The 27,216-nt window shown below is 48.4% G+C and overlaps 2 protein-coding genes across 12 annotated transcripts in view; both read right to left on the reverse strand.

Moving 5' to 3' along the window:
- Positions 1-2,687: 2,687 nt before the first annotated feature.
- Positions 2,688-16,449, reverse strand: F7 (coagulation factor VII; the record flags this gene model as incomplete). The annotated part of the gene is made up of 8 exons (XM_081046414.1): positions 16,322-16,449; positions 10,921-11,081; positions 9,527-9,551; positions 9,338-9,451; positions 7,566-7,706; positions 6,537-6,646; positions 3,890-4,016; positions 2,688-3,283 (listed from the first exon to the last, which is right to left on the reverse strand). Exons 1-8 carry the CDS (start codon positions 16,389-16,391, stop codon positions 2,688-2,690), a joined length of 1,344 nt encoding a protein of 447 aa, XP_080902540.1. The 5' UTR covers positions 16,392-16,449.
- A 2,517-nt stretch (positions 16,450-18,966) lies between these two features.
- Positions 18,967-27,216, reverse strand: part of MCF2L (MCF.2 cell line derived transforming sequence like) — a 171,680-nt gene continuing 163,430 nt past the window's right edge. For 5 of the 11 annotated variants that reach the window (XM_081046576.1, XM_081046577.1, XM_081046579.1 and 2 more), the window contains exons 28-32: positions 26,350-26,424; positions 22,821-22,942; positions 21,093-21,205; positions 20,906-21,009; positions 18,967-20,771 (exon numbers count right to left, since the gene is read on the reverse strand). In XM_081046576.1, coding sequence (XP_080902702.1) covers positions 20,686-20,771; positions 20,906-21,009; positions 21,093-21,205; positions 22,821-22,942; positions 26,350-26,424 — 500 coding nt within the window. In that variant the 3' untranslated portion in view covers positions 18,967-20,685. The remainder of the gene's footprint in view (positions 20,772-20,905; positions 21,010-21,092; positions 21,206-22,820; positions 22,943-26,349; positions 26,425-27,216) is intronic. The other 6 variants (XM_081046578.1, XM_081046582.1, XM_081046580.1 and 3 more) reach the window with 2 other exon arrangements.

Below are 27,216 nucleotides of genomic sequence, written 5' to 3' on the forward strand. Positions count from 1 at the left end.
GGACTCTGTTTAACCCAATGTGGGTCTGGGGGGCTCCTGGCCTGTCCCCTTCAGTCCCATCTCCCCCCTTTTTTCCAAGACCTCATCTTTCCTCCCCCCATTTTTTTCCCAGGAAGAGGGTCCAGACAGCTTTCATTTCCAGAGAGAAACAAGAGACTCGCTGGGCTCATTCCTCCTGAGACCTCTCACATTTTGGTTGCAGAATTTCCCCTAAATGTCTATAGCCTGAGCTGTTGAGCTGGAGGACATCTGGGTGTTTGCAAATAAGCTTTACTGTCCATGATGACATAATTGAGTGCTCCCAGATGCCTCAGGTCACTTGCAGTGGTTTCATCCTCAGGAAAAGCATCGCAGTGGGCTCCCGTTCTACAGATGAGGAAACAAGACACACAGAGAGTAAGCAGTTTGGCCAAGAGAGAGTCAGAGTCAGACTGACTCCAGGAGGTCTGGCCCTCCTGGGTCTGCGCCCTGTCGGGTCTCTTAAAGTGCACATGCCATCGCTTGGTGAGATCCCTAAAAATTACATCCTAACTCGGGCAGCAAGACCAGGGCAGCACGCCTTGTCTGTAAAGACCCAGATTGTGAGTATGTTAGGTCTGTGGGTCAGATGGTCTCTTTGGCCAATCTCTGTCCCAGTTACTCAATGCTGCCCTGTTTTTTTTTGTTTGTTTGTTTGTTTTTGAAAGTAGCCTTTTTTTGTTTTTAATTTTTTTTTATTGGGGAATATTGAGGAACAGTGTGTTTCTCCAGGTCCCATCAGCTCCAAGTCATTGTCCTTCAATCTAGTTGTGGAGGGCGCAGCTCAGCTCCAAGTCCAGTTGCTGTTTTCAATCTTTAGTTGCAGGGGTCTCAGCCCATCATCCCATGCGGGAATTGAACCGGCAACCTGTCGTTGAGAACTTGTGCTCTAACCAACTGACCCATCTGGCTGCCCCTCCGGCAGCTCAGCGGCAGCTCGTTGTCTTCAGTCTAGCTGTGGAGGGCACAGCTCACTGGCCCGTGGAGGAATTGAACCGGCAGCCGTATTGTTCAGAGTTCGCGCTCTAAACAACTGGGCCATGCAGCCACCCCTCAATGATGCACTTTTAAGCAGCAATGGATGATGTGTAAAGGAACAGTAGGTCCCAATAAAACTTCATTTACAAAACCACGTGGCTAGGACTCAGCACCAGCAGTAGCTTGCAGACCCTGGTCTCCTCTAAATGAAATATGGCTTGACTGTTCTGCAGAGCAAGTGCTAGTATCCTAACTCACATGTGTTAAACACCGTTGGTGTTCCAGGCACAGGCCAAGCCACTCGCTGTCCTCCAGTCATGTCTTGAGGGAGGTGGGTGCCTGCAGGGTTTGCTCCACCCACCTTCACCAAGTTCAGGTGGGACCCACTTGAACTTTGATCATTTGTTTCCTGCTCACCTAAGATCTATGGTTTAGTGCGCCCACAATTACCTGAGGTTCTCAATAAAAATGTAACTCACCTGGTCCTACCCACCTTGATCCCACTGACCTAGGCAGGACCTGGAAACTTGCATTTTGTGGAGCGTCCCTGGGCCTCTCTTTGAAGAGTGTCATCAACGAGGGCCTTGGCAGGAAGGAAACATCCAGTTCTACAGGGTTGTGGGAGCCATAGCTTCTCAAATCCATCGGAGAGCTCTCAGTTTAAAAAATCAGCCTCCTATTTCAGTTATGTGGGCAATTGTGAAAGAAAAGACAGCTTGATGATAAACACCAGGGTCTCAATGAGATGAATATAAACAATTTATGATGGCAGGCGGCCAGAAAAAATGCACTAAGGAGATTCAGCTGTTTGTTGTGGGGAGAACAAATGGCAAACGGTATGGAGAGTGGGTTTTTTTTCCCCAGTTAGTTACTTTGTTTGTTTATTTAGATCAGAACATTTTTATTGCCAGATGCTAGAATTTGAGTTATTCCAAACAAGGAATAACCTTATTCCAAAATAAGGTTTATTTTATTTTATTTTTGTTATTAGTTTCAGGTGTATAGAGTGTTTAATGTAGCTCGTTTTTATGGTAAAAGATACATGCACAGAACAAATCTGGAATGATATCCACCAAAGTGAATGGATGATGCTTCCAATTTAATTTATCTGAAATGAAGATGAAATAGTTGTATAAGAGAGAAAAAAGGTGAAAGTTAAAAGACGGCCTCAGAAAGTAGCACACATCACTGGCTGAACACATGTGTGCACACCTCCGCTGTGTCGGTCCTGAGAAGGAGCAGAAATGGGTAGGCAAGGTCACTTCTGTCTCCATGGCAGCACTTCCTGTCTTCCTGGCCCACTGCCATGTGTCTCTCGCTATTTCCTTCTCAGTATGTCTTTTTGAATCTCTGAGTCTCTTTCTCTTTCTACCTCTTTAGAATCTCTCCCCTTAGTTTTTCTGTCTCTCCATCTCTCTCTATCCCTCTCATCTTGGTCTTTCTCTATTCTTTTCTCCATCTTTGTCTCCGTCTCTCAGTCTCTCTCCATCCTTCATTCTCTCTTTCTTCCTTCTCTGGGCTTGTCTCTCCTTCTTTCATTCTATCTTTCCTTCTCAGTCTCTCTGTTTCTCTCCCTCCCTTCCTCTCCACTCCAAGAATGGCAAAAGAATGCATGAGATTTGATGCCAGGACAGCCCAAACAGCAGCAGCTTTATTGCAAGAGGAAGGTCCATGGAGCTGACACAGCAGTGCTAGGGGAATGGGGCTCGGAGGAGGCCTTCTGAGGGTGCTTTCGAGCTCATAAGCTTGTGGAGCCACTCGGTGTACTGGGAGACCCTGGTGTACACCCCGATATGGCCTTGCGCGGCACAGCCCACACCCCAGCTGACGACGCCCGTCAGGTACCACGTACTCTGGAACTTGGTGGCATGTGGGCCCCCGCTGTCCCCCTTGCAGGCGTCCTTGCTCCCATCCAGATAGCCAGCACAGAACATGTTCTCTGTGACCTTTGGGGAGTCTTGCTTCCATTTTGACTGCTCCAGGCAGTCCTGGGTCATCAGCCGAGGCACATCGATGGTCATGAGCTCAAGGGCTGTGGCGCCCCTGTCGAGGAGCTGGCCCCAGCCGCTGACGGATGAGAAGCGGATGAAGGCCAGTGTCCTCTCAGAGAAGGTCTTCTCGGGCAGACAGAGAGGTACCACGTAGTCTGTGAAGGCCACGGGCCTGCTCAGGCGGAGCAGGGCGATGTCGTGGTTCGTCTTGCCTCTGACGTACTTGTTGGGCATGATGACCTGAGCAACTTGCCGCACCTGCTCATCTCCATCCTCCTCACTCAGGTCATGCTCGCCTGTGGGGAGACCAGCATTGCTCAGGCCCCTTGCCCTACAACCTCAGGGAATGTCCCTTCCCGAATCTCAATGGGGTAGGCACCTCCTTTGGGGCAGTGGAGCCCTACATCACCCTCAAGCTGGCCACAACAGCCTTCCCAAATGGCCACCAGTGGGCTCCATGCAGAGTGTGAATTGAGGGTGAATCTGGGAACTGGGGTGCTGGGCCAGGCAGCTATGTGTGCCTGATTCCCTAGTTCTTTCTAGAGAGGGCCTGGACCTCTCTGGGGGTCCTTGTCATCCCATAAATCCACCAAGCAGAGGCCCGTCCATGGTGACCCATGGAGCCCTGGGCAGCTGCATCCCCCTTGGGCCTCTTGGCCCAAGTGAGACAATTAGGTACAGCATCGCCCCCCATGTCTTTATTTGGCTGGGAAAGAGGCTGAGGGGGACAGTGGCCACAGTGGTTCCCTATGAGCATTGGGGTTTGTCCAGATGCTTCCCACTTCTTTTTTTTTGAGAAGTTCATCTGGTTGAGGAAGCTGTTGGTTCAATACCTCGAATCTTAGCCCTGAGTTGTTGTCACTCAAGAATTGTTCTCTTATCAGGAGGTGACAAAAACCTACCGACTACCACCGTCAGGTTCTTCCAGTTCTTGATTTTGTCAAAACAGTGGGCTGCAGAGACCACCCAGGTGGTGTCAATCAGGGTGCCCCCACACAGCAGCATGCCACCGTTCAGCTTCAGCGCAGCCTGACAAGGGCACAAGAGACATTGGAAGGTCACATTATTGTCCTTGGGATCCCCTTCCTTGGAGACTCACCTTTGCCCTGCACCTCAGGGATGGGCTGCATTTACAGGATGGTTTCTGAAATCCTGGGGCCTCCCCAGAACCCTTCCTGGGCAAAGCTGTTGCAACTTTGTTCCAGCAGGCTGTTTCCCCATGTAGCTAAGGGAAGGGGAAGCTCACGGGCACTGGCCTGGCAATAAAAATGTTGGTGTTGGATTCCTTTGTGAGTCTCCCAGTATGGTCATCCACGCTTGCCCCAACATACTTGATTTGCAAAGATCAGGCCAAGCGTCATGTTCCTAGGGCATGTGAGGAGGAAATGAAGTACCACAGTGAAGCACTGAGCATGGTTCTAGGCACACAGTAGACCCTCAATAAATATTTCGTTTTCTTTTCTTCCTCCTAAAAGCACAGGGGGTGCTGAGCGGATCCTTGAATGAATCCTGCAGGGAGACATTTGCCCTTCAGTGATTCTCCCATGATGGATGGGAAAGGAGCCAAAGTCTCTGGCCAGGTTGGCCTGTGGACAGTGAGGAATTGCAAGGCCAGAGGGAGGCCTGGCCGTGGGTAATATGGACGAGCTAGTAAACAATCCTGGTCTGGTTTTCGATGGTCACCGTATGTTGTGGTTAAGTTGGATCAACCAGGGAGGGAAGAGACTGGAAATGGGGTCAGCCAATCTGAGGCCTCATGTGCTGAGTTGTGAACAGCAGGACAAATGGTGCTGAGGAGATGACCCTCTTCTCACCCAAACTGGCAACTACTGGGCCTCTTGGAGAAAAATAAAAAGCCAGCATAAAATTCTGCAATGATGGATGAAAAGAGCTACCTTCAGGTTCAAGGCCATAGGCCCTGTCAGTTGAAGGCCCCTTAAAATCTAACCCTGCCCTGGATGACAGTGAATCTGTGGCTGCAGATATGAGAGGGGTGGTCTGGAGTGGCTGTAACAAGCTGGATCTGGGCCTTTTGGACCTGACTCTCAGCTCTGATGTGGGCAAGGCACTGGATCTTGCTAGGCCTCAGTATCCTCACCTATAAAATGGGGTGAGATTGCACCCACCTCTTGGGTGGGATTGTGGGGGTTAAATGATACTGAGACATGAGGTCTTGGCGGGGCCAGGCCCGGGGAGTATATGCTGGGAAGTAGTGCCTGCTGCACTTACCCCCAGCAAGCCCACCTGAGCGCTCCCCATTGTAAAGGCACAGAAATCTCCCCATTTCTGGGACCAGCTCTGCTTCTACCTCGGAGAGGCTTTGCCACCCAATTACAGGGGATTCTGGTGAACATATTGGTCCCATTTGGGTGTGTCTAACTCAGATCCTTTCTCTGGATGCCAAAAACCAGGGTTCTGTAAAGCTGAGAACTGGACCCTGGACTGCAAAGGCCTCACCCTGGCCCCAACTGCTGTGGGAGGTGGGGTGGAGCAGGGGGAGGCCAGGTGGGCACAAGGCTGCCAGCTCAGCAAGAGATACAACTTCTGAGTGTCTGAAGGGGCCAGATGGCCACGAAATGAGAGGATTGGAGCTGCCCTGAGCCTGGGGTCTGGCCAAGGATGACAGCGATTCTCCAATTTCCCCTACAAGGTTCTCATACTTTTATTTCTAAAAAAATTTAACTGTTTAACTTGGGGTGTCCCAGAATGAAGGGTTAAAGAAGAGTCACTGATTCAGGCTCAGACCTGAGTTTGCAGGTCTCAGTTGCAGCTCTTCTCACACTTGAGTGTGCACACATTCCTGGGTTCTTGTGAAGTGCAGATGTTGACCCAGTGGGTCCAGAGGCCTGAGACTCTGCATTTCCAACTGGTACCAGGCTCATAGGCAGCCTTGAGGAGAGGCATCCTGGAGGAGCCATGGCCCACAGATCTGACCACATGCTGGGGACAGCCTCCTGGCCTGCAGGAGGACTTTGTTACGGATCAAGAATCATACTGTATGAGCTCACTTATAAGTGGAATCTAAAAAAACAAAATAAATGAATAAACAAAACAAAACGGAAACAAACCCATAGATATGGAGAGCAAGTTGATGGTTGCCAAGGGGGAGGGGTGGAGGGATGGTAATCAAAAAAATAATAAAATTAAAAACAAACAAACTAAAAAAAAAAATGTCTGGCATACAAAAGAAACATAAAAAAATCTCAGCTTCCTGAGGCAGATAGTAGATGGAGCTTTGGAGGTCACAGAGCTGGATTCAAATCCTGCCTCTACCATTTATTAGTTGTATGGTCTCAGTTTCCTCATCTGTAAAAGGGGAGTGAGATGAAGCAGTGTGAAGAGAATAAGTAAACTGACAGAGGTGCTGCTGGGAGCACTGAAATCTGAGATGAATGGAGGCTGTTGTCAACAACTGGACCTCAGAATAAAGAGGAAATCCACTGAAACACTTCCATGAGTAGAGATAACTTGGGACCTGGGGTGCCCTGTGGCTGACCTGCCCACTTTCCCTTTGAAGTCCCGAATGACCCTGGGGCCCTGAAGCCTTACCTGCCAGGGACACTCCCCTTTGGGGCACACATTGCCACCCACAATTCGGCCTTGCGGTTGGCTGGCATTTCTTTTTTCCAGAACAGGTATTTTTCCGCATGGATATTCAACTGTATAAAACAAAAGTCAGCAAGACGTGGGGATTTATGATAAATGAACGCACTAGTGAGAAGAGGACTCTGAGCCCTGCAGGCAGTGATTCTGCCTCTGGCTCCTGCCTGGGGCTATGGGACGCCTCAGTGCCCTTCTGGGAGCTGCTGGGTGAGTAGATAGAGCAAAGGCTTTTGTTGCAGGAGCAGAGGGCCCTACTTCTTGAAACTGGGTTCTGCTAATTTTTCCAAGAGGAAGAAATGCTGCTTGAATTTCCTAAATGATGAATGATACTCTGTCTAAAGGCTAACCAGCCACTCAGACAATTGTGCCGCTATTTTGATCCCACTCTTAGTTTTTGGTCTGCTCCAGTGAAGTTCTTGGGTCAGAAAAGAAAGTGTTTAGAGGGGGCAGCTGAATTTCAGGTTGCTTTGAACAGGCTGGGTACATCTACTTCTGAAGACACAGAGGGCTAGGGGTGCCCCAGGCTTTGGAATTGCAGCCCCATTAGTTTGATGTTGGTTTGGAGTACTTTTCCTGAAAGTGCTTGTCTTTAAAAAAGATTTGATATCCAGAATTGTGCTGTAGTCAGTACAGACACGGGGTGTGGCAGTGTAGAGTCCCGGAGAAGGAGAACTGGAAGTGGGGCAGGGAGAGCTTCGTTTTACTCCTCCGGGCCCACCTAGAATGGGCAGGGGGCCTGAGGCCCACCCAGGGAGCTGCAGTCAAGGCTCTGTCCTGTCCCCTGTTGCCCTGGCCAGACTTGTGCCCTCCCTGCCTCTGAGCACGCAGTGGTCAGCAGGTAGTGGGTGCTCAGTCAATGGTACGCCACCCCGTCTCCTCGTTTAGCCAAGAAGAGAACTTGTGGCAGGGCAGGAATTGGTGACTGCTCATCCGGAAGTGAAACAGCAGACAAGCCCTGGAGCAGGTCCCTGTTACCTGTGGGTGCGCAGGACACCCCGTCGGCCTGGAGTGTGTACCCCTTGTGGCACCAGCAGGAGCGCTTGGTCTCCACGTGGTTGCTGCAGTACTGCTGGCAGCCACCATTCTCATTCTCACAGATCAGCTGGTCGTTTTTGTCTGAGGACAGAAGGAGACAGCCTGAGAGGGGCCTCTGCTGGTGGCCAACCCTCCCTGGGCCAGGGACAGCGTTCTGTATGAAGGTGGTGCTCAGCTGCCAACTACAGAGACTGAGCCTGGCACTCTACAGATTGATCCAGAAAGGTGGGACCCAGTGTTGGGGTGCTCGCTCATGTCTGAGAAACCTGGCCAGTGGGGACACAGGGCCAGCAAGCAGTGGCCTCCATCTATCAACCCTGGGAGCAGCTGGTGGGGAGTTGAAGAGGACCAGGGGAAAGTAAAAAATCCATTGGAGACAGAGTCCAACTCAATCAGAGACCTGCCAGTGAGAGGCCAGATAGAAGGGACGGCTCTGTAGCCAGGCCCTGGTGCCCAGTGACCCGGTCCGGGGTTAACCACTGGTTTGGGCAGACAGAGATGAGCAAGATTCGACCTGACTCTGAAAGACAGCACTTTGGTGAGGGAAACAGGGTGGGCTTGCTGTGAAAGCCCACGGCCACCAGCGGGAAGGCCAGTCCTAGAAGCGAATGCACACCAGGACTGCTGAGCATCCAAGTCTGGGCAAAGACACTGAGGCTTTCTAGCCCCAAATAAGTGGCAGGAAGCCTCTTTCCTTAGTCTGTCACTCTCTCTGGCCTCTGTTCTGCTTAGAGCAGAAGTTGGCTGTGGCCCAAAAGAGCTCATTCAGCATCAGAATGTACACTTGAGTGGGAAAGGATTAACCGTGCTCAAAGAGAGGCCTGGCCTTCGCCTTCAGCTGCTGGGAAGTGACCTCCACACCATGAGTAAGTTGGATGCTTTTAATTTAATCTGCCTGAAAAGAGGTTTGTTTCCCTGAGAGCCTTGGGTCACACTGGATGGTCTAACAATGTGATTTATGTGGGGCCTTGGGCCACGTGGTATCAGCTCAGCCTCTGGAGGGACTGGAGACTAAGGTAAGCCACATGGTTGGTCAGCCATGTTTACGTGACTGAGCCCCAGTAAAATCTCTGGGCACCGAGGCTTCGGTGTGTTTTCCGGGTTGGTGGTATTTCATACATCTTGTCATACTTGGCCTTGGAGAATGAAAGACTGTCTGTATGGCTGCCCTGGGAGAGGACAACTGGAAGCTCACACCTGGTCCCTTTTAACCTGTATCTTTTTGCTATTATAAATGGTAACTGTGAGTATATCAGCTTTCAGTGAGTTTTGTGAGTCATTCCAGCAAATTATTGAACTTGAGAATGGTCTTAGGGACCTCTGAACTTTGCACTACTTTAACACATGGAAGGTGAAAAACATATCTCATACCCTTGTAATAGCAGGTAAGGAAGGTCACGTTTACCCCACTGTCTTGACTGGTGGGATATGTGGAAATGGGCAGTGATGTAGTGACTCTCATCAGGGCCCTCTCCACAGAATATCCCAGTGCTGTGAACTCAATAATTTTATATTTCCCAGAGCACAATAGGAGGCAATCAAGATTTAGAATTGGCACTTCAGAACCCCAGATCCAAGACTCTCAGATTGGCAGAGTCCTTCAAGGTCACCTAGTCCAAACTTCCACTGGGGCTGAGCCCAGCCCATGCCTGACCAATTCCATGCCCATCAGCCCCCCGGGGACCCTGTCTGCACGCTGTGGGATTCCTCACTTGTCTCACAGTTCCGGCCCTCAAAATCGTCAGGGCAGAGGCAGATGTAAGACTGGAAATTGTCCTCACAGGAGCCTCCATTCTTGCATGGATTTGAGGCGCATTGGTTCTCATCTGTGGAATAAGTCAGTGTTAGTATGCTGAGAAGGGCTAGCGGGTGGGATATAAGTGGGCTGTTTACCTACTCACCTTTGTAAGAAATCCAGAACTGCTTCTGAGGGAACAAAGAGGAAGCTGCATGAGACATATGTCCACAAGAAGCAAACATTTATGGTATCCGTGGAATGAACTGATGAATTGGGGTGGGCGGGGTGGGCTGGGAGCTTCTGACATGGTGCCTTTGGCAATAGGCTCTGGAGATAAGTTGGGCTTATCTGGGGGAGAAAGGTTTTTCCTAATCCTCCATCTCCACCTCATATTGTTAAGGCCGCCAGAGATCACAAATATCCTTCTCCCAAGTCAAAATACCTGAGTTTCAACCCCAATTAGCCCCAATTCTGCCACCTCTGAGTTGTGAATCTGGGACAAGACACAGACATTCTATGAGCCTCCATTTGCTCCTATGGGTGGTCATCCATACACATGGGGTGATGGGAGGAGAAGGTCAGTAGTGGAGGTAGAGGTATTCTATGAAAGGCAAAGGGCTCCATCCATAAAACTGATTCCTGAGGATTCCTTTGGTCGACTGAATTCAAACTCACCGGGTTGCTGTGAGAATAAAACAAGACTAAAACTGTTGAAACTGCTTTGGAAAACTATGGTACACAGCAGCAAAGTATGACCATTCTCAACTTGCATGGAAAGGGTCATGTTAGCCGCTGTCTCAAATAGCCCTACTTCCTGTTGGGTGTGAGATATCCTGTGAATATGAGGCGTGTGTAGTGTGAGTGTGAGGCATGTGTCCTGTGAGTGTGAGGTGTCTGACCTGTGAGTGTGAGGTGTGGTCTTATCTCATTGAAACCTGACCCACACTCCTATTGAAGTCTTCAAAGGGATGTGATACACTTTAAATATACTTCTTTTAGAAAATGAAAACAGAAATGAAGACTACTCTATCCATATGGCCCAAGGGCAGGTGGAAGAAGCAGTGATTTCCTAAGTGTTTCTTCACACAAGCTTCCCTGAAGAGGTGCCCATAGGTGCGCAGCAGTAAGAGGCTCACCTAGGCCAGTGTCTTAGACATCTGCTCTGTCAGCTTCATTTCTGTGAAGCAGGGGCAACTCTAGAGGACCTTCCTTGGATAGGCAAGGGACACATCACGCGTGCTTTTCAAACTATATGTTTTGATGTAAAATTTAGGACGCATGGTTTGCAGAGAGGAGGATGATCTTGGTAACGAGGGGAGGTATGGAATGCTGTGGGAGCTCTGACTAAGGAAAGTGAAATCATCCTTAGGAAGAAAAGTGACTGAGAAAGCGAGGTGCTGGGCACCTGTGTGTTCAGCTGGGCCTGTAGCACTCACAACCACAGAAGTGGAGACACAGGAGTGACTCCTGCTGTCACAGAGTTCCCATCCTGAAGACTCAGCACCCTGACCTACATATTGGGCGGCGCAGAGGGCGCCCCCTAGAAGGAGAACTCACCGCTCTCTCATCGTTCTTGAAGATCTCCCTGGCCTCCTCAAAGGAGCACAGCTCCTCCTTGCACTCTCTCTCCAGAGAGCCCGGCCACAGCTCCTCCAGGAACGAGTTGGCACGCCTTTGCCTGTGCAAGATGCCTTGGGCTTCCTCCTGGGTAATGAAGACTGAGAAATGGGAGTTCCATGAAACATTCACAACCTGTCACGCCAAGATGGCACAGAAACCAGCCACACTGGTCTCGTCCCACTCAGTAATAGGAATCAAAGTGTTCCTGTCTATAGGCATAGCTGAATTCAAAATAGGAGTGATTTCTTATGGCTGGTTGCAGACAAGACAACATGGCACAAACTTATGTACAAGGATAAGGCAATATGTTCATTCAATTGTAATTGAACAAGCTCATACCTTTTGACTTGGTCAGTTTACTTCTAGGAATTTATTCTAAGAAAATACTCAGAGGCATGCTCAAAAACCTAGCTATAAAGAGAGCTATTGCTAACAATAACCTGAAAACCAGGTGATGGTTGTCCCCTGCCACCAGGAATACAATGCTTAAGAAGATGTGATATTGGGGTCTCATTTTTTTATGGAGTCCCACCCCCCATGTATGGAATTAAACATGCTTTTTTCCTGTTAATCTGTTTCACAATAGTTTAATTCTTAAGCCAGCCAGACGAACCTAGAAGGATGGGGAAAAAAATTTTCCTCCCGGACAGAAAAATAATTATTAGGCAATTTAACATCATAGTTTTATATCCAAACAGTATTGTTAAATTGTTTTCAAATTTTATCATTATAAAGTTTTCTAATAAATTGTTCAAACTCACCATAAGGCATTTAAAAAATTATCTGAAGCTACAAATAACACACAAATGGAAAAAGTACATTCATTTCCCATCCTCACTAGTATTAGATATTAATTTATTGCCATTCAACATCAGTGTCAACAAGTTATTATCTGATAATATAAAATTTTCTCTACTTGAATTTGGAGTAGTTTGATTTGCCTTATTTATTTTCCAGATTCATTATGTTTTAGTTACAAGAAATGAAATTGCTATTATAGAAAAATTCTCACACTACCTATCATACATGGTGTCATGCGGGGTCTCAGCTCCCGCTCCCCACATAAGAACACAGGACATGGTGAGGCCAAAAAGGAACACCCACGGAGCCATAGATAGGGGAGTCAAACCACTATAGTCTCCCTGGCGGCTGTGTTGGAGACACAGGAAAAAGGCTCCGCAATCCACGCTTCTCTGCCAACCAAACAACCTCTTGGTAACTGCTTGCTAGCTTAGCCACGGCAGTTATATCAGTGGTTAATGGCTAACCAGTAACAGTTGATGGCCAACTAGTCACAGCTGATGGCCATCTACTACCTGAGCCAGAACTTTTCCACGTGAGGCTGAGAACCTGGAAACTGCTCTCTGGGACTCTGTCCTCACACTGCCCATCACTGTGAACCATTAGGACCCTTTTGGTTGTTTACTCTTATTTTCTACTTGTCTCTGATTGTAGGCTTATGACTCCAGATATATTGTTTCCCCGAAAGTAAGACCTAGCCAGACAGTCGGCTCTGGTACGTCTTTTGGAGCAAAAATTATAAGATCTGGTCTTATTTTACTATAATATAGGACCGGGTCTCATATAATATGGGACCAGGTCTTATACAACGTAACATAACATAACATAACATAACATAACATAACATAACATAACATAACATAACATAACATAACATAACAAAACGTAACACTGGGTCTTATACTAATTTTTGCTCCAAGGGACTCATTGGGGTGGGTTGATTGGCTGGGTCTTATTTTGGGGGAAACACAGTAGTACTTGCTCTTGTTAGGGAAGAGCAAGTCTGCTCTTGCTGTTGAAGGGAAGAACTTGTCATTCCAAAATATGCCTCTTTGACGTAATGATGATTTTAGGCTGATTGTTTTTAAGAAATAGCAGACATAGGAAAAGTTCTGAAAACTGAATGGAAGTTACCCTTTTGTAAGAGACACATTTGTTAAGGAAAAGAAAAAACAGGCCCAAGGTAGAGTGGCTTACCCCCTGGACAGAAAAATCAAGACTTAACTGCAGTTTCAGACTCTCTCAGAAATGTGACCTTAAGCCAATCAGTCTGGAATTTCCTGATTAACACGAGAGATAATCGGCTTAATGAGCCCCCTGCCTCCCTTCCCCTATTGAAAGGTGCCCTTTTTTTCTCTTGCTAATAACTTTCTTATCCTGCCCGGTTTCTACCTATAAAAACCTTCCACTTTGTACTTCTCAAAGCACCTCTCTGTTTACTAGAAGGGATATTGCCCGATTCATGATCATACAATAAAGCCGATTATTGGATCTTTAAATTGCCTCAGTTGAATTTTTGTTCTTTAATATATTTATAAGGGAAATCTCCAAAAAGGAAAAAAAAGATGTGATATTAAGTGAAAAAAGAAGATAATAAAACAATATCTACTATATAATCCCTTTTTTGTAAATAAAAAGGTATATATGAGTAAATGTAATTTATTGAAAGAATGTACATAAAACATTAACTTTGGGGATTAACAGCTATTCTGTTCCAAATTGTGATCGATCAACATGCGTAACTTCTGTAATTAAAACACACATCTGCTAGAACCTTCTATCAAGAGTTTAATGAATGTACTGGAGGGTCCTATGGGGGAGGAGGGTCTTACGATATGTGCATTTGAGAAAGGTCAGGCGGCAGGGAGAGGCTGGCTTGGGTGGAGAGAGGCAGGGGTTGCTCTGACTCCCGGGAGGGGCTGAGGGTGGCCTGGCTGAGGGTGGCAGATGGGGAAGGGCAGGCATTCCTTGTCTCCATTAAAGGCCAATAGTCCCGTTCACTTCATGCCACTCTTGTTCCTCCCAGTTCTTGTGGAACTCAGGTTACTTCCCAGTGTTGTCAGTTCTTTCCTCCCACCTAACTCACCTAAACACTTTCTCTGCTTTGCCACCAACCTCTCACTCTCCCTTTAAGATGACACTCTTGAAGAAAAAGTCCTCACCTTCCACCCAGGTTCTTATTTTGACTCTTAGATCCACTGTAAGCAAGAGCTCCCTCCCGTGACTCCCACAGGCTCCCCATAGGCTTTTCTTGGTGGCAGGAGGCCTGCTGCTGACCGCTGTCTACTTCTCAGGACTGCCTTCCCTGGCCGGGGAGACTGGGCTTCTTTCTGAGGCTCCCCCCCCCCCCCCTGCCCACCCCCTGCAGCCTCCTTGACAGCTGGTGTAGAGATCTTGTAGCCTTCAGGTGTTTCTTTCTACTCTAAAGGTACTCCGAGCCACCTCACTCCATGTCCGGCTTCGGCTCTCCCTCCACACACCAGAACCCGCACATGTATTTCCACCTAGAAGTGTGTCTGAACCTCAGATCTCTGTCCCTACAGACCAACCCACATTCACAGACAGCACATACAGGTCCACCTCCCTCCTCTCCACCCCAACTGTGTCTGCTTTTCCTGTCTGAGTCCCCGGTCTTGGGGAAGAGCCCCACCTGCCTCCCAAGCCAAGTTTCTCTGAGGCATCTGACCCCTCACAGACAATTCTGCAGCTGTCACTTTCTGTGTCTGCCTCTCTTCTCTCCACCCCTGCAATGCCACCTGAACTAAAGAGCTCCAACCTCCTCTGGGAACTTCCCGAGCACTTGCCTCCTCCTATCCTCTCACAGTGACCCCCATAGTTACTTGCAGCTAGCTCGTGTCCCCCATTTTGCTTATGAGGAAGGGAGGTGAGTGAGGTTTAGAACTCACCCAAAGACACCGAGGGACCAATTTGAAAACATTGACTTTGAGGATTCTTTTGGACATGCAGGCAGACATGGGGACTGCATCCCAGAAGAGGGCTTGGCAATGGAGGCGAGGACATTGAGACCAGTTACAATTATGCAGAGGTTGAAGTCAAGGGTGTGGACGAGGCCAGGGAAGGTCATGGAGCCCTGGCCGGTCCTGCTGTGTGTGACCAGTGCTGCTGGAGGCTGTGCAGTGAGCAGGGTGAGAAGAGGAAATCCGGAATGAAGCCAGCATTGTGAGGCAGAAGCAAAGTGTGGAAACTGAGTCCCAGAGGAGAGATGAGCAAGAGATCAGCTTTGGCGAGGCCGAGGTCTCTAGGAAGGAAGGGCAGGCTGTCTGTGCTACCTCCTTCTGTCCATCAGATGGATGATGAGTGAGCGAGTCAGGGGCCTCCAGGACAGGTAGGAAGGCTATGAAGGGCGGGGATGGGGAGAAAGGGGGAAGTGGTAGATCCCCGGCCACCCAGGCTGAAGGAGACCTCATATTTAAAATTAGAGAGTTGCGCCTGTCGGTCTTTCTAGGAACTTGATCTGGTTTGGAAGAACTTGAGGGAAAATCAAAGAATGGAGGTTTCTGGGAGGTGGTCTTGGAGCCCATGTTGGGAGGGCAAGCGTCAGAGGCCTGAGACCTGAGACCACGGACAGGCCAGTGGCTAACCTCAGCTGAATCATCTGCCCTCGGAGGAGAGAAAATTTGCACCAAAAAGCTCTCAGGGAACCAGAGGCAAGTCTGGTAATACAGTAACACACGATTATTGCAAAGACTTTGGAAAAGATAGGCTAGAACAAGGCAGACGAAAGTCACGTGCCAGCTGTCACTGTTTTCCTGCCTTAAGAAAGGACAATGGGCTGCACTGACATTCTGCAGAGCAGGAAACGCTTTCCTTTGAGGTCATCAGGATGGGTGATGCCACCACTTGGACCCCAGGCTAGTTTCTTGCCGTGGGATTCGAACGACGACATGAACTGGAATTTAGAGCAGTCTGAGCACCTTGTTTCTACCACGGCAGACACTCCGTACTAGAGTCACGATGAGGACAGCTTACAAAGCACGTACCCATGTTTCCCCACTCAGGTCTCTCAGGGCACTTGATGGGCAGGGAGGGTGGCCTTTGTCACGGTGGTGTGGTGGTAGAACAGCGCAGCCCAGTGTCCCCATGCCGTTCCTGACATTGGCCAACCGAAAGAGGGGAGGGGGTGGGTGGGACAGAGCGAGAGGGAAACACACCCCCACCCCCACCCAAGCGCCCCAGATTCTGTGCTCTTTTCCAACTGCACAGTGTGAGTCCCCACTGGTGGCCAGGAAAGTGCTGCAGGCTCCCAAAAGTCTTTGAAAAATAATTCTGCCAAAGCGTGCACCGTCAATAGCACTTTCCTCCAATGCCTGGCAAGTGCCGGGGCGCTGTTTGCTTTTTGGAAGAAAAGCAGATCATATCGGAGCCAGCAAATGCTCCTGGTGAACTGGAAGGTCCCGGTGGACAGGAAAGAGCACAGTGGTGAACAGGAATAAAGGTGAGGTTGGGAGGCTTCGCTGCCAACCGCCAGGCTGCCCTTCTCACGGGGTTTATAGATACCCCCCCCCCCCCAACTTACCTGCAGCCAGAGACCCCTGCAGGCCCAGCAGAAAGCAGAGGAGGGCCAGCCCACCAGGCTGGGAAACCATGGTGTGGTCGGTGGTGTCACTCCCCGTCTGTTGACATTCCAGTGGGGGAGGCGGGCAAAGTTCTTAGCCTCAAAATGCCCAGAGGGATGGGGGAGGGAGACCTATCCTCCCAAACACTGTGTCAAATGCTGTGCTAGAGTGGGAATCAGAGACAGAAAGGGCCTGCACCTGGGATGCCAGGTACAGGAATCCAGGAATAACATGGCCAAGTCTGCAAAGCAGAGGTGCCTTTTCTGAAATGTGTTTGGAGGTGCACTTGGCATACGCACCTCAAATACAATTTAGAATTCTGAAGCCCTTAGGACTTACAACGGAGGGTTAGGAAAACAGAATTAAACTGCAAGTGGAAAACCATAGCCCACAGTAATAATATTGGTAAAGAGAGCATATTTGGGGAATGAATGTTAATGTTTTGATGAGAGACACAGAAGAGGTATGGGACCATCCTTGCCTGGGAGGCCTGGTTTCTTAGAGTGCCTGAGATTTTCTTAGAGTGCTAGAGTGCCTGGCAGAGAAACACCAGGGAAAGGGGCATCTGCCGTTAGTTGAGCCCCCCATTCCACTTCAGCTGCAGGTGGCAACCCCTGTAGCCCTGGTGTCCAGGTCTTTTCCTCCTGGACTCAGGGCACAGCTAGGGTGACCCTGTTCTGGGCTGCCAGGCAGGAAAAGGTTTCTCAGGATGGCAGACGTTCCGTGCTGAAACTGGGACCGTCCTGGGCCCGCCAGGATGCCCGGTTACCCTGGCAAGGCTCATATGGCATCCAGCCTCCGGAGAGAGCCTGGGCTCAACCCTCTGGAAATCATATCCTGTCTGTGAATGGAGACTGGGACCACTAGCTCCGCTCATTTCCGGCAGGGTCCCAGCCCTACTCCCCAAATGGAAGATTTAGTCCTTAGGGGAGAATGTGTTTTATTGATCGCCTCTAGAATTTTTAGTGGTTACTAGCAAGGATTGCTTAATTTTTTAGGAATTTAATTATATAGAAATTTATTTGTGGAGGAAGGAGGGAAGAGGAGGAGGGACTTATATGACTGCCCTTCCCAGCCACAGTCCTTTCTGGGGGCATTTCTGCCCTTGACTTTCTTTGGATTCTCCTCCTTAAAGGTATGGCTAAACCTATCAAACCATCTGAGCCTGCTATCTGGGTTAACTTTTTACTTATTTTTTTTAACTGAAAGTCAATATCTTTGTTATTCATCAACCCATGCATTTTATTTCTTCTTGAATAAGTTTAACAATTTGCTTTCTTAAAGAAAATTCCTATTTTATGTTTTCAAATGTATTGGCAGAAAGTTGTTTATAATGGTCCTATCATTTTAAAACCTCTATTTGTTGTAAACTTTCCCAGTTTTTCCACAACTTGCTGTATTTTATTATTTTTCAAGGAACAAAGTTTTGATTTTGTTGATTTGTTTTATTTTCTTCTCTGAATTGTACTAATTCCTTCTTTATATATATTTTTTGGATTATATTGGTCCTATTTTAAGCTTCTTTAAATGGCCACCTCATTAATTTTGTCATGTAAAAAATTAAATGTAACTGGGCTATCAATGCCATTCTAAGTTATGCTTTAGCTGCACCCAAGAGCTCCAATATGCATACTTTGTCCAGTCCTACATAAATCAGAATTCCCAATGATATTTCTTTTCTAAACTTTTAAACTGTCTCTTTCATTGTTTTGTAAAAATTTTGTATGTATTCCATGTGTTGGAAAATAATGCACATTTTTCTATTTTTAGGGACAAATGCGTATCAATTTCTGTGAGATAATTAGATTTTCACCCATGATTGCTGATCTTTGCTCTCCATATTTTGAACATAATTGTTAAATGCTTACAAGTTCTTGATTGCCACAGTGTCCTTTTTCTCCATTAATTGTTCTAAATTCCATTTTATGTGTTATTAATATTGCTGCCCCAGCTTCCTTTTAGTTAGAGTTTGTCTGTTATATCTTTGCTTTTTCTTTTATTTTCAATTTTTGTATAATTTTGTTTTATGGTCTCTTTTAGCAGTTGTTACATCCAATTTGATTTTCTTTCCATGGGTCAGTTTAAAATAATTACATGTGTTGTGACTGAGAAATATTTGGACTTATTTCTTCCATCATCTTTTGTGTTTCTGTTCATCATGATTTTCCCTTTCCATACCCTCCCTTCTTCTACTGGATAGACAACACTTCTTTCTTCTCTACCTTTCTGGTTTAGAAGTTATCAATTGTATTCTTGTTCTGATGCAGTGATTTTTCATTTCTTTTGTTACATTTACATTGTTGACATACATAAGCTTGTTATTGCGTCTTCCTCATTTTCTGACAAAGTGTATGGAACATACCTCAGCCATACTCACTGCCTGCCTCATTCCTGTTTTAACACATGCTTGCCATCCTGTGCATAGATGAGCAAAATAAAACACCACAGTGCGGAAAACTTAAGACATAAGGAATTCTGTGCTTTTACAGATGAAGGCAGATAGCGAGAGCTGCTGACATTTCTTTAAACTCCATCCACACAACAAAGAATTCTGGTTTTTAAATTTCATTTACATGAGCAGAAAAACACACAGTGACTGAAACATGAGGTTTTAAAGTGCCTTTATGAGGAAGAGATCACGAGAAAAGGTGGGCAATCCCAGGCTGAGAGGGCAGGAATGGTGACTGAATAATCAATATATTAATTAAATTACAAGACACGTCATTTTTCAAATAACTTATACACCAGAAGAAAAGCTGCCAAGTCTTGCACATTTTCTGTCTTATTACCACACTCTAGAGAGGTCGGGCTGGCGCAATGGCCTCGCATGTGGTGGTGGGGGAAGAAGTCTGTTGGCCTCGGGCTGTAGCAGGGCCTGGGGCTCATGTAGGGCTGTAAAGTGACACATTTCCAGCAGCATGGAGGCTATAAATAGATCCCTTACATTGGATACATATGTACACACATTGACATATATACATACATATAAAAATATCTGCCCCAACCAGATACAGAAAGGAAGTGTTTCCAAAAAACAGAATTTGTTTTCTGAAACACAAAAAAAGGTAAAACAGAAGAATTTTCTTTCCAGTTCTGCTTTGATTTGAATAAAATAAACTCTGCACCTTTAAATTTCTGTATACAGGATGATTTTATACAGTATTCACAGGGTGATTTTACTCTGTAGCCAGGCAGAGGCGGCTAAGAAAGGAGGCAGAGGTGCGTTGAGCTCAGGTTTTCACTAAGCTTCTTGTGACATCATTGGTTCAGATGATACCCTGCAAAAACTACATCTTTATTTATTCTTTATAAACAGTAAAAAAATCCTAATTCAGTGAAGCTTGTTAAAAAAAAATCAACAGTCCTCATTTTTTTTTTTTTTTTGTAGAAAAGAAGGTTAGTATTTTAAATTATAGTTTAAATTTTCTTTCGAAAATTAACTACACAAGTAAAGGAATTTCCTTGGTTTCTAACTGCTTTTGTGTGTGGAAATGCTGCCTGATTTTATTGAGCGCTGGGTTTTCATTCACCTGTGACCAGGTGGGCTTCGGAGAGTGCCATCGATTTCCACGAGAGAGTCCCCCAAATCATTCAGCGGTACAATAAACAATGTGCTGTAATGTAAACCCCGGTAACAAAAAAATACTTTTATATCAAATGCAGTATCAAATTGTCGTTTCATGTAAACACAGTGATTCTTGGTAAAGATTAGAGGCCACAGTACCACAAAAAATGGCCGTGGGATTAATCCTTGCTTTAAAAAAAATTTGTAAAAGACAAAATAGTTTCCCACCCCCGCTCTCTCTTCAAGCTGTTGGGTCAGTGAATCGGTCACTTCTTTTGCAAGCAGTCCCACAATATGCATATTCCTGTATTAAGCACCGGACCAGAAATGTCAGAAACCAAAGCAGAATGGCTGGGACCGGCTCCTCCCTGGCTGCCTGGCAGAGGCTGGAAGAGACATCCCCGCCTCGGGGCCCTTCTGCACAGGTGGTCTATTGGCCTGCCACCCACCCTGTCCATTTCAATTTTCCGAAGAAGCTTGGTGTACAGTCTTCCCATGCGAACTGGTTTCAGTGCCCTGGGAGGAGGCTGGCATGGAGGCTGGAGAGAAGAATGTTCCTGAACCTTTCTTCTGAATGCCCCCACATCCTGTACCTTGAGGTTCTGTGGGCAGCGGGCAGCTCCTTGTTTGAGTCTTGTCAGGGTCTTCCTTTTCCAGGGCTTCTTAGAGCACCGTCCCCTCACCAAACTAGGTAAGCCCAAGCAAAGGAAAACTTAGAGATTCATAGGCTGGTCTCCTGCACTGGGGGCCCGGCTGGTGCTACCCCTGCAGGTCTGCAAGGGGAGCGCCGCAGCTCTCGCTGCAGCTGGAAGAGTTGCTCAGCAGGGCAGACCCTGTGCTGGACTCTGCGGGAAAACCAGGCGAGAACGGCTTCGGCTCCATACTTGCACACTCAAGCCCCTCTTTCTTGTTAAATAGGCTCAGGCCTGTGAAAGCCGGTAGGCTCAGGGCACAGCCAGTGTGGAGCGGGGTGTCTTACCTGAGCTGCTCAAGCACTGCGCTGAGCTGGATTTGCCGAGGAGCGTGGACAGGCTACTGGCTGGCACCCAGCCCTCCTTGCTGGAGGTCAGGTTCCTGACATACCTGCAAGGGGTGTGGGCTGGTCAGTGGCTCCAGCCCACATGTCCAGAGTAGCCTGGGCATGTGGGCACCATGCGGCATCTTACCAAAGGCCGTCATCACCCTCCTGGACCACCTCCACCATGTCTCCACTTCTCACAGCAAGCATGTCAGGGCCTCCCTTCTCATCGTCCACCACGATGGTGTATTTGCCCGGAACCTGTGAGGGGAAGGCACAGTGCATGAAATACACGAAGCCCTTTGCTTCTATCCCCAAGGCACGGAGCACAGGCCACAGCAGCTATCCAGCAACAGGCAAGGTCCTATGACAGTGGGCTTCGAAGTGTCCGGCAACAAGAGAAGGATAATGAGCCCTTTGTCAGGACCCTGCCATGTGTGGAGCGTTTGGTGTGACTGTCACCTTAAACTGGGAAGGTCTCCTAGTGGTAAGAAGATGTTAGGTCCCCTATTGTGACCACACAAAAACATCTGCTCAGCCTAGTGCCCTCAGCTTGTTCCTGGGGGTCTGGCCTTGCTCTGCAGTTCCCTGTGCTGCTGCCACACTGGCTTTGCTCTGCAGTTCCTTCACGCTGGTCTCAGACACTCCAACCATAGCCCTTGACCCCAGGATCTTTGTACCTACTGTTCCCACTTCCTGGAATAGTCTTTCCTACTTGGCCTCCTCTCTGAAACAGCAGCCATCCATCCTCACCTAATACGCTATATATTTTACTACTTTATTATTATTATTATTATTGCTTTGCCTCCCTATAAAGGAGATTCTTGTCTATTTTGTGCCCTGCTTTGTCTTCAGTGTCTCACACAGTAGATGCTCAACATGTATTTGTGGATAAAGATCCATTGTGGAATGTGGAGCCTGGGAAGAGGCAGCTATTCTGACAGAGTGTGGGGGCAGCTCAAGCCTCACCTGGCAGTGGGAGAACATGTGACAACACGCGGCTAGACTGCAGGATGGGCTGTAGGGCTGGGAGATGGAGGGTGAGGGTCCTTTTTCCTCGTTGCAGCCACCATGCCTTCTCAGGATGACCTGCACCAGCCCCTAACTGGCCCTGAGCAGCCAAGATCATAGCCTCCTGCTACACTGAGAACAGATCCAAACCCCCATCAGGGCCTGCCTGCATCCTGCCCTGCTCTCCTCTGCCCACCAGCCTCAGTTTCCCTCTGCTGGAAACTCCCCACACCCAGGCTCATCTGTGCTCCCCATGTCCCCATGTCTGGCTTTTCCCACCCTCAGGCCTCCTTGAGAAAAGCTGCCCTGACCACACTGAGACTCTCTCTCTGTTTCATCCGTTCGTCTGTGTCTGCCCCTCCAGACTCTGGGATGTTCTGTTTGCTGCAATAACCCTGGTGCTAGAACAAGGGCAGTACTGTGTGCGATAAATATCTGTTGGTATAATCCTGACTCTAATGACTTAATATGTAAATAGCTTCTCCCTGATGCTTGTTAAAACAGCACCTTGTTTAGAATGAAAAACCATACTTAAGACTATGTTATTCTCTTAAAACAATGAGCTAGAAGTGTATACGTAGCTTTAAGGAAGCGTAAGAGAGCACTGTACTTATCTGAAGGGCAAATCAGGGTGTGTGCACTATTCCCTTTGAAGGACAGCCTCCCTCTGTGTGGTGATGATGATGGTGAACCAACAGAGGGGAGGGGGGGCAGAACCACAGGTAGCCCTGGCCCCTGAAAGCCCCCCCCCCCGCCCTCAGTGGCCATGGGAGCTGCAGACCACCACAATGGAGCTTCTAGAGCTCCCTTTCTTAAGGACCAGCAGCAACAGGCCCAACACCCAGTGGGAGCCAAGATTACCCACCAGCTTCCTGAGGCCCACTCCGCCTTCCTCCTCCGCGTCCGAAGAATTAATCAGCTCCTCAGCACTTGACCAGCCATCGTTGTCCTCAGGGGGCTCCAAGGGGTGAGACGTTTTGCTCCAACCTGAGAGGTGAATAGGCTCCAGTGAGGACCACTCTCAATGACAAGCCTGTCTGACGATGGTCTACAGAAGTCCCAGGAACCCCTGCAACGCGCTGCCTGTGTGGAGTCTGCCCTTTCCAGGAGCTCATAAGACTTTGCAGGACACACTGCCAACTTCCGAAATGCCTGCCACGTTTGCTTCAACTGTGCAAACAGCCCAGAGAGATGGGATCAGAATACCTGCTTCCATTGCCAGGCCAACCAGGGGAAAGAAACGAGCCCCCAGCCCCTCCCTGGATGGTTGTGCACTTATCTAGCAGGCCCTGCTCCTTCCCAGAGGAGGAGACGCACTCTCCCCCAGGTCCCCTGCCTGCGGTCCCAGTCCCAGGGGAGCACGGAGACCATGAGAGACCACTAGCTGGAGACACCACTAGCCACCTATCTGTGTTGGAGCCAACATGAAAGGGAAGGTGTTTTCATCAATGAATGCTTGTACCATTCAACACCCATCAGATCAGGCCAGGGGAAGAGCTCCTCACACAAATGGCTGAGGCTTACTAACAGCATCTTGTGCCAGGCACACTCTTAGCACTTGACGTGTGAAGCAAGGGGGCTGTGATCCTCACGGAACTGGTGCTAATCACACATCTGAACTTTCGAAGGCCATGCGGCAAAGTTGGGATCCCAACGCAAGCCACTGGGCTGCAGAGCCAGCCCGTGTGAGCTCTAACCACCTCCATTGACCAGAAAACGAGGGGACTTTGCAATACATATAAATATATATTCCTTCAGTAGCATCCCAACGAGTAGAAAACTGTATTTCCCATTTGGGGAGAGAACGCAAGTAAGTGGTGGGGTGAGGGGAGATGATGAATAAATGCATAAATGCCAATAATAAAGCCACAGGCCAAAGCCACACTCCTTTGATATTCGATCACAGCTATCACACAGTATTAAATAGCATTTCAACAGGAAGCAAGCAGGTCCGGGAAATAAGCAAACTACTTGGGCAGTCTGGGCTTGGGCACATCTAGTTCCAAGCTACATTTGGAAGCATGATTTTCCCTGAGAAAGAGAGGGTGCTGGGTGTGAAAACTACAGCAAGACAAGAGCAAAACGTACAACCCCCTTTATGAAGTCGGGAATGCAAAGACGCAAGCTGTCTGATGAGCCCGTTCCCAAGGCTGAGAATTTTTAAGGTTGGGAATGAAACACTTGTATTAAAGAGGCATTAGGAAGCCATCTTCATCATCCTAGAAAAGGGAGCTGGAACCCAGAGTCCCCGTGAGCCAGCAGAGCAGTGAGCCCCGAGAAGAAAGCATGTGTCTGCACATGTCCTCAGAGCTGAAGAAGCCAGCAGATGCCAGCGGCCCCGAGAGCCCCCTGAAAGCCCCCCTCCACAGCAGGCCAGGCCCAGCAGGCCAGGAGAGCCTTGCAGCTTTGCCTGCCTGAGGCCAGGCGCTGGGGCGAGGGAGATGTGCTGAGCACAGCCCCGTTCATGTCACTACCAGGCTTGTGTCTGTGCAGGAATTGGGGACTGGGAGTTTCCAGCTACAAACCATCCAATCTCGCCTGCCTTGGGCACGTTTGGAGTTGTCATACAGTGTGGGAAGCTAAGACTAAGCACTTGGCAAGGACCCTGGAGGTGCCAGTGCCAGGTATACTGGCTACAAATGTCTTCCCCGATCCTGCCACCTACAGGAGGGTTTCTGACAAAAGAGAAGCAGAAGTCTGAGGACCCTGAGGACGGGAAGATGAGGACTGTTTTATGGGCAGAGAAGGCAGCACTGCCTGACCAATAGACCTTCTGTAAACTTTCACTTGGGAGAGCAGTATGGCTGTGTTTGTGTTATGGGAAACTCAACAACTCTGCCCTCTGGTGCTTGCAGAGAAAAGAAGGTTTTCTAGACTTAGCAACGTCTAGGCCTGTGGTTGCTCCCTTCTCTGCCGGGGAGCCACTGGGCGAACACTCTTTATCAGGCTCCAGTAGCGTCCCTGCCTTAAAACAGTGTGACAAGAGAGTTAGCGGAAAACACTGAGACCTGACTGTGCCTGAGGCCCCAAGTGTGGAACAAGAAAATGAAAGGGTTTGGCAGCCTAACAACTACAAATCAAGACAGCATCCCTCTTGGTCCATGTAGGAGAGATTGCAGGACATTAGGCCGAGGTGGCCATGAATACGGTCCCCTCTACTTCCTGTAAAATAGTACTTGATATTGATATTGAGTAAAACAACAGGCTGATGACGTTTTTCAGGAAGCAAACACTTAAGCCTGGGCAAGAGTGCCAGCCAGGAAGGCCTGAGTTCATCGTCACCCGCTGTAGACTGAAATGATCAATGATGAGGGTGAGGAAGACTAGCTGCTGAGCCCCAGGCGCTGGGCTCAGGGCTTTCACACAAATCTATTGCGACCCTGCAGGGTGGCCTCATCTTCATCTTACAAATGAGGAGAAGAGATTGCAGAGGTGACACAACTTGGCTAAAAAGCAGTAGAAGCAGCATTTGCGCTGCCTTGGGCCATGCTCAAGCCCACATTCGCTACTGCCCCTCGGCCAGCCTCTTTCACAAGGGAGAGGCCTCAGGTGTCTCTGGGTCTTCAGTAGAAAACATGTAAGGAACAAAAATAGCCCCTCCCAGGAGACTTGTCCATGGGAAATGACTCTTCCCAAGCACCGGGGACAAGCCTTATGCCAGCCACAGAAAGGCTGTGGGAGAGGGTCCGCAAGCCCCTGGGCTCTCAGCTGTCATGCCCAGGGGCAGCAAGAGGGCTGCAGTCTGGGGCCTCGGCAAATGGAGTGTTTGAGGCCAGCGCAGGCCAGGGGTGACCGCTGGGTGGTCTCTGGCGGTGTGTGTGTGGATGTTGGTTCAGCCTACATCTCTCGGGAACCTTCACAATTGTTTCCCAAACTCAGGAAGATTCATAAAGTGAAATCCTCTCTGAGAACTTGAGACTCACAACCTGGGCTAGGGAGTCTTTGGGTTTGTCTGGGCGGCAGGGGTGGGGGACTTCACTCTGTGCTGCTATGTTCTGTGTTTCCCCAAGAAACACTGAGACAAACTGGTGAGGTAGATGGTGCAGGGGCCTGTGGAGAGGGATGATGCACTAAGTCCTCCACAGCTGCTGAATAAGAAGGCCCAGCCCAACCCAACCCAAATGCTGGCTAGGTGTTGGCGGCCCCTAGTGGCCAGTGGCCAGTTCTGTAAGTTCTGGGCCCACCTGGCGAGAGTTCAACCGAGAAGCCTGACATCATCACGGTATCTGTTGCCAGAGCATCAAGTTTTTGAACAAAACAGTGAATTTGCTTCTGGCCAGTAGAGACCTATTTCATTCTGCATCTTAGATGACATGTGTAGCAAGACAGGCAGCGTCCCTAACCGGATGGGTAAATGGATGGCAGGCTATCTCCAGAAGGTTGAACCACTCTACCTCGTAAACCAAAAGGCGTTGGATCGCTCTTTACTTCATGTCGCTTAGCTTTTTTGTCAGGACTGGTAGGAGAGGCTGCAGAAGAAGGGAGAGGCAAAAATATAACAGGAGAGAGAGAGAGAGAGAGTGAGGAATTGCATGCAGAGCACCGAGACGGCCATGAGAAACACTGAGTTCATGCTGAGATGGGACACAAACATTGAATGACCTAATTTCCACTGATTCATAAAGCAGCTTTCTGGAAACAAGACTAAGCTGGCTGAGGGACCCCACAGGTGAAGGGAGAGCCCCAGGAAAAATAAGATGACACCTATGTGCAGTTTATTCTAGCAATTGGTTATCATCGTTTTACGGGGCCACCTCTAGATACATTTTCTGAGTTCTACATAAAAGTATGCAGAGTATACATACTTTCCATACTTAGCAACGTACATAAACCAGAATTTATCCTTTTTTTTTTAGTTTGCGGCCAACTAAAAAGTGTTTTATAAATTAGAAAAAAAAAACCCTCTAATTTTCTGGACCAGTGTCTGGACCAATGAAAAGAACCCTAGATAACATTGGGTTTTAGCATTTGGTGGGGAGTCCTATAACCCCACCTGGAACTTCAGGGGTTGCTGCATGAGTATCTTGGTGTATTTCCCTCCCATGTAGTTCACTGCCAAGGAGCACTCAAAGGTGGTCAAGCTTTTAGAGATCACAGCCAAGGGATCCTTCATCCGCCTGCCCTGTGCTCTAGCAAAGACCCCTGGAAGTTAGCTGACACCAGCACGTTAGCAGTCTGGCAGAGGAGAGTAATTGTAGCCAGAAAGGTTAATGCCCACAGAGACCTGACTGGAAAAAGCAAGAAAGGGGGAAGGTGGTGTG

The sequence above is a fragment of the Rhinolophus hipposideros genome (assembly GCF_964194185.1).
Source record: "Rhinolophus hipposideros genome assembly, chromosome: 4".
Taxonomy (NCBI): domain Eukaryota; kingdom Metazoa; phylum Chordata; class Mammalia; order Chiroptera; family Rhinolophidae; genus Rhinolophus; species Rhinolophus hipposideros.